Below are 7,362 nucleotides of genomic sequence, written 5' to 3' on the forward strand. Positions count from 1 at the left end.
AGGTGGTGGGACAGTGGGTGGGGAGTGAGGGCGGGGGTGGGGCGGGAACTGGGAGGAGGGGAGTTATGGGGGGAAAAAAGAGGAACAAATGTAATAATCTGAACAATAAAGATTTAAATAAAAAAAAATATCGCAAAGAAAAAAATACATTTATTGATTTTTTTTCACAATGTAAAACTTGAAATAATTGGCCATGAGTCTCTGGAAATTGGAGGGAAGTTCTAATTTTTGGCATTGTGGTGGACTACATGTGAGGCTCTCCTGCTGCACAAGACCCCGTCTGGGACATACACATTAAAGCACTTTGAGTCTCATAGGAAGTTGGGGAGCAGGCAAAAATCCATCAAAACCAATGAGCCAGAAACTGCAGGCAGAAGGGAGGGGTATGGGTGCCCTGAGGGGAGATGCCGGAAGTTGTCAAGAGTTTGAGCTTTGCGCCAATCAGCAGAGTGAGGGGAGGGGAAACTGATCCTGGTCTCCTCTTACTTAAGACTTGCAAGGAAGGACTTAGTTGGTCCCAGAATATGATGCCTCCAGTATAGGCAGAAGTGAATCCTCTGTGGAGTCAAGCCTTCCTAGCTTTGGCCTGCAGAACTCACAGATTAACAAGCAATAAGCTCAGAAAGATCACCATAAATATGAAGCCAGACACTATGCATGAGCATCAAAACAGACAATAAACATTTGAACTTCTAAGGATTGCAGATATGGGAGTTCTTGTAGATATTAACATGGCATCCTTTAAAAAGGGCACAATAAATGATCAATAATGAACAAGCTGATTAAAAGAAAAAGACAGAACTTTTAGATATAATTATGAAAATTTAAAGAAATCAGTGAATGAATTCAACGGTAAATTAGAAATAGCTGAAGAGTGAACATGCAAATATACATGAAAAATTATCCAGATTGCAGCAGAGACATAGAAAATGCAAAAGACAAAGCTATGAAGGACCGAATGAGGTTTAACATGTCTAATTTGAATCCCAGAGAGAACAAACAGAATGGTGATAACTGTTGTAAAATTTCAAGAATTGATTAAAAAGATGAATCCAAAAGTCCACAGATCCCGGAAGCAAGTCAAATGTATTCCAAAAGCAGTTGCCTTCTAAAAGATATGCTATCTGCCCTAGCTGCTTTGGCTAAGTGGATAAAACATTAGCCTACGGGCATATGCCCTTTGATTTAGGTTTAAGGGCACATGCCCAGATTGTGGGCTCGATCCCCAGTATGGGTGTATAGGAGGCAGCTGATCAATGATTCTTTCGTCATTGATGTTTCAATCTCTCTCCCCCTCTCACTTCCTCTCTGAAGTCAATAAAAATATATTAAAAATAAAAATTAAAAATAAAGGATAGGCTACCTAAACCACAGACACAGACAATAGGGTGGTGAAAGCCTGGGGCAGAGGGCGGGGGCAAGTTGGAGGGGGCTAGTGGGGGGGAAGGGGGGCATACAGCATTGCTCAGTGGTTGACCATTGACCTATTAACCAGGAGGTCAATTAGATTCCGGTCAAAGCACATGTCTGGCATGCGGGAGGTAGCCAATCAGTGATTCTCTCTCATCATTGATGTTTCTATCTCTCTCTCCCTCTCCTTTCCTCTCTGAAATCAATAAAGAAAATATATTAAAAAATAAAAATAATCAACCAAGTTTAAACTGTATAAAAATTAACTGGTCAAAGGCATATAGTTTGCTATTCCTTCCACATATTGTCTATTAACAGTGTAAACAAAACATTGATGCATTATGACTATCTAGGGAAATAATGCATACTATAGCTAGTACGTAGTTATGAATTTGAGTTATTGATTTACCCTGTACACTTATTATGTTAGGATTAATTTCATATGCTCTTTCTACAGTGAAACTTTCTGACATTAATGAGAATATGGGAAAAAGATACTATGATTTATCCGCTCATTCTTTCAGGATATGAGTGCCCCAAATATGCTAGGTACTGTTTCATGTGTAGGATGCAGGAAGACATGAAGCAATATAGTATACTACAAAGTTAAGGCAGAGGTTGCAGTTTGAAACAGGGTGACATGGATGGGCTCATCGAGAGAACTCTTGGGCAATGACCAGAAAGTTGCAGAGGGGTATGAGGATTTCTGGGAATGTCCAGACCTAAGAAAAACTATGTGCAAAAGTCCAAAGGTGAAAACATGGCTAGAATATTAAAGTGGCTGCGAGGCGGCAATGTGGCGCCTATGAGGAAAGTGGAAGGTGAAGAGTTGAAAGCGGGTCAGATGGCATAATCACTTGTAGACCTAGAAGGACTTTGAGTTGATATTGAGTCAAATGGGAAGCCTCTGGCAGGAATTCAGCAGAGGGTGTTGATTATTTTTTTAGATTTAAAAAAAAAATGAATACTCTGTTCCTATTCTGACAAATGACTACAGGTCTGGTGAAGTAGAGACAGAAGCCAAGCAACAAGTCATAGTCTCTTACAATAATATGAGGGTTGTGAGAGAAATAAAAAAGGGTTCCAAAGCTTTGGCCTAAACAAACAGAAAAATGCAGTTGCCACTTACTAGCACAAGAAAGAGAATGAAGGAAAAACAGGTTTTGAAGTGAAGGTCAGGATTTTTAACCATATTAAACTTCAGATATCAAGTGAAGATATCAGAATGGTGGGTGGATATGATTTTGGAATTCAGATAAAAGGCCTGAAGGTATAAATTTTGGAGTCAAGAACATATGGATGATGGCAATCATGACCTGAGAGATGAGACAAATGACTTGAAAGAACTGGTCAATACTGATTCCAGATAGCATTGGAAAAGACAGAAAAGGCTTGCCAATCTATCCGCTCTGTTATGTCTTTGTTAGAAAAGTCAAATGCTAAAGCAGCCCAAATTTGAATTGGGAAAACTCATGGAGATTCACGGTGAAATTAAGAGTTCTAGAAAAGCTACTAGGGATGAGACAGGTATTAAAGTTGAATGAGCTGATGGATATGAGTCCCTGGCCCCAGAATCTATTTAAAATTCAGATTTAATGGTGACAAATAAAAAATCCTACTTATGAGGGGGGGAAAAAAAGCACTCCCATGAAGGCAGATATAGCAGCTTTGCCCAACATTATTACTGAAGAAATTAAAAAATAATGTGAGTTAAATCTTATAGTAAGTAGTAGTGGTGTCCAGATTAGAATCCAAAATCTAGATTACTTGTAGTCTTTTTATTTTCATTTTTAAAGATTTTTAAAATTGATTTTTAGAGAGAGAGGGAAACATCAATGTGAGAGGAATTGGCTGCCTCCTTCACACCCCCTACCAGGGATCGAAGCTTGCAAACCCAGGCACGGGCCCTGACCTGGAATCAAACCGACAACCTTTCAGTGCACAGGACAATGCCCAACCAACTGAGCCACAATGGCCAGGGCTGTAGTCTTATTTTTATTTAACTCAACCTTATATTTTTCTTTATTTTCCCTTTAAAAAAATTGATTTCAGAGAGAGTAATGGAGAGGGAGAAGGAAACATCGATGTGAGAGACACTACTGACTGGTTGTCTCCTGCACACGCCCTGACCGGGGCCAGGGATCAAGCCGACAACTGAGGTATGTGCCTTTGACCGGAATCGAACCCAGGACCCTTCAGTCCACAGCCAATGCTCTACCCACTGAACCAAATCGGCTAGAGCTTCCAATGATTTTTAGAGAGTGGAAGGAAGAGAGGTAGGAAGGGGAGAGAGAGATGGAGAAATATGATGTGAGAGAGACACATCGACCTACTGCCCCTGGAACTCACCCGACCTGGACTGGGGATAGAAACTGTAACCCAGGTATGTACCTTTCACTGGGAATCAAACTCAAGACCCTTCAGCTTGAGGGCAGACTACTAACCACTGATGCACACTGGCCAGTGTGAAAAATAGAGACTTTTTATATAAATTCCAATCCTGCAAATAGAGTTAACAGTTTATCTTAAAAAAGTGTCACTCAAGTTTAATGTATTTTTATTTGTCCAATAAAAGTAATTTCACAATTAAAAATAAAATTTTAACTGCATTCAATTTGTTTTTTCCATTAAAGATAAAGGACTGCTAGATTCAAGTAAATGTGTAATTATGACAAACTGAAAGACTAAATCAAGTACATAAATAACATGTTAGAACATGAAAATTGTCTTTTTACCTTTTCCTTTCTAAACTAATAAAATCAGAAAAAAAAACTGTAAATAAAACCTGTTTTCTTATTGTAATTTCTGATTTATTAATTTATTTAACTGATGTTTGGTTTTAGTAATTTCTGTAAAGTGGTACTCCTTAAATAAGTTCCTAAAAATAACAATATTGAAGCCTTGAACATTACATTTAATATCATCTAAAAAAAGTATATTAAAACTGTCATAATAAAAAGATTATAATAAACACTCTAAGAAAAGTGAAATTATTCGTTATTCATTCGGTTCTATACTATTTCCCCTCTACATCTTTAATACCAGTCACAAATTCTATTGTAAAGACTCACCTTTTCTAATCTAAATAGACTGAATCAACATTTCACCTCTACACTTCACTTACAGCATTCAGTTCAGATATCTCAACATCAAATTTAATAATTTATCAAAAAATTGTTTCAAGAATAAAATTTCTATTAATTACTCTATAACAAAGCAGAACCTCTACTAGAACAAAATGGGAAATAATATACCTGTGAGTATATTCTTGTACACCTGTATTCCTGATAGTATTATTTCATAGTATAATCACAGCAAGTATACAAATTTTCCAATTTTGTGTGTAAATATTCAGTGAAATTTAACTGCATATAAAGTCATTATTAAACAAAAAAATCAAATAGCCTTATCATATGTTAAATGGCAATTCAGAATTTTATTTATAGTCTCAAGTAGTAAAAATTAAACCTAAAATAAAGTGTATTTTCAATGAACAGCCTGAATGAATATGTACTCTTGAAAAGTAATTATATTAGTGAGAAGAGAATCTATGAAAAGATTTTAAATGCTAGGATTGACTATATCATTATGCACAAACTCCAAGGACTTGAGTCCTGGTTGGAGAAAGAGAAAGGAAATCTTTCTTATATCCTGATCCATCCAGGATGAAACTAGTCATATTGTAAAGGGAAAAAAGTTATTTGCTCCTCAGAAGACATGGAAATAATCTGTAAGAGAGATAAATGTCAGCCTTTTTAGTAGCAGGGAAAACTATTAGGGCTAAATATATTCTAGAACCATCTCCTTCACAATGCTTCTAGTGACCTTTCCACGATAAATTTTTAAAAACACAATAAATGATAATGGTATCAATTGTTAGTGGGCAAAAATATTTTATTGCCTAAAACAAACCCAAGACTGAATGTAATACAGATCAGAAAATTTTTATTATTCAATATAATTAAAGTTGTAAAAAAAAAAAATTAGCCTTTTTTCCTGTTTTCATATATTAGCACTCAATTTCTGAGGATTTCAAGACAATTAATGTAGAATTTTAAAAACAGTAATAATCTCTACTGAAGCAAATAGTATATTCTGTAGTTCATTACTCTTACTCCTTCAGTAAACATAGGGTTTTACTTTTTAAAAAAATCCTCACCTGAGAATATGTTTATTGATTTTAGAGACAAAGAGAAAGAGAAAGAAAGAGAGAGAGAGAGAATAAAAGAGAAAGAGGGAGAGATCAGTTGTCTCTGTTATGTGCCCCAAATGGGGACAGAACCCAAAACTTAGGTATGTACCCTGACCAGGATTGAACCTGCAACCTTTTTGGTGTACAGGACAACTTTCCAACTGGGCCAGGCAATAAACATAGGTTTTTAAATAAGATGAAAATAAAACATTTTTCATAATCTTAAAATCTAGGTGAAACAAACATCCTTGTGGCCCAATAACTTGTAAAATGTAACCAGGTCACTAGACCAAGATACTAGTGTACCACTTTAACAATTTCTAGCAGCAAAACACCTGGAATAGCAATAAGTGTGTTCATTGGACTATAGAATAATTCCTACATAAGAAGTAATTTTAAAAAAGTATTCTATAGTTCAACTGCAGGCAAACATGAAAGATATCAAAGATCTTGTTTATCTCCACTTATTCCAGGGGAACCAGGTACAACTGGAACCTTACTAGTTTCAACAAAAACAGATTCAAAGGCAGCTTCCTGTTCATCCAAAGAATCAGCAGCTGTGGCTCCTTTAATTAGTGTTGTGTTGGTCAAAGGCTGTTGTTGCTTGGAAATTTTACTGGATTCCAGTGTTTTTCTACCTCTTCTTTTACCAAGGATTTTGACATAATTAGCAGGTATAAGTCCTGTTGTTTGACCATCAAGACTAGCCAGCAGCCAACCACGCACTCTGGGTTGCTGTTCTGATGAAAGAAAAGACAGCCTTGTAATTATAACATACTTTGGAGGTCCAACAGAAAAGTAATAGTAAAATATTAAGTAAAAGCTGTGTTACAGTTATATAATAAAATATATAAACAAATAGCATATACACATATATTCAATATCAAATGATAGACTTAACAGTTCTAGGTCCCTTCTTATAATTTATACATTTTATAATCACTAAATATTTTTCAACCTTGAAGAACAAAGTTTATATTAGCTTGCCCATTCATAGAGTAAGGAGATTCAGCTACCCCAAAAGCTGAAAACTAACATCAATGTCTTTCATATTTTAAATTGGAATTTGAGAAATGGATTTCTCAATCCTTCTCAATAGGGTAACTCAGGGGTAAGTATAGAAGATAAATGTATACCTTCAGATAAGCCAGCTTTCTTTCTTTCTTTCTTTTTTTTATTAATCTTCACCTGAGGATATTTTTTCCTTTGACTTTTTAGAGCGAGTGGAAGAAGGAAAAGAGGGTGGGGGGGAGAGGAGGGGAAGGGAGAGAGGGAGGGAAAGACAGAAAAACATCGATGGGACAGAGGCACATTGATTGGTTGCCTCCGGCATGCACCCAGAGCAGGGTAGGGATCCAACCTGCAATTCTTCAGTTCGAGGGTGAATGCTCTAAGCACTGAGAAATTCGGGCCAGGGCAGCCAGCTTTCTTTATATACCTTTGGCCAAAATATAAAATTCATTCTATATGATTGTGATGAACAATCCTAAAGACAGTGAATGTTAATTTTAATCCAAAAATGAAGACCTCTGTTATCTCCAACCTTGACAAAAAGTTAAAAGCAATAACCTAGCCTTCTGGCCCTTTAAATACAGTTCCTCATGTGACCCAACCATAAAATTATTTTCGTTGCTACTTCATAACTGTAATGTTGCTACTGTTATGAATCATAATGTAAATATCTGATATGCTGGATGGTCTTAGGCGACCCCTGTGAAAGGGTCATTCAGCTGCCAAAGGTGTCGCGACCCACAGGTTGA

The 7,362-nt window shown here is 36.4% G+C and overlaps 1 protein-coding gene across 1 annotated transcript in view; it reads right to left on the bottom strand.

Moving 5' to 3' along the window:
• Nucleotides 1-3,950: 3,950 nt before the first annotated feature.
• Nucleotides 3,951-7,362, bottom strand: part of PEX13 (peroxisomal biogenesis factor 13) — a 22,119-nt gene continuing 18,707 nt past the window's right edge. Inside the window, exon 4 of the mRNA XM_015557944.1 lies at nucleotides 3,951-6,342. Within this exon, the coding sequence (XP_015413430.1) occupies nucleotides 6,044-6,342 (299 nt within the window). The 3' untranslated portion in view covers nucleotides 3,951-6,043. The remainder of the gene's footprint in view (nucleotides 6,343-7,362) is intronic.

The sequence above is a fragment of the Myotis davidii genome, unplaced genomic scaffold (genome assembly GCF_000327345.1).
Source record: "Myotis davidii unplaced genomic scaffold, ASM32734v1 scaffold6, whole genome shotgun sequence".
In the NCBI taxonomy this organism is placed as follows: Eukaryota; Metazoa; Chordata; class Mammalia; order Chiroptera; family Vespertilionidae; genus Myotis; species Myotis davidii.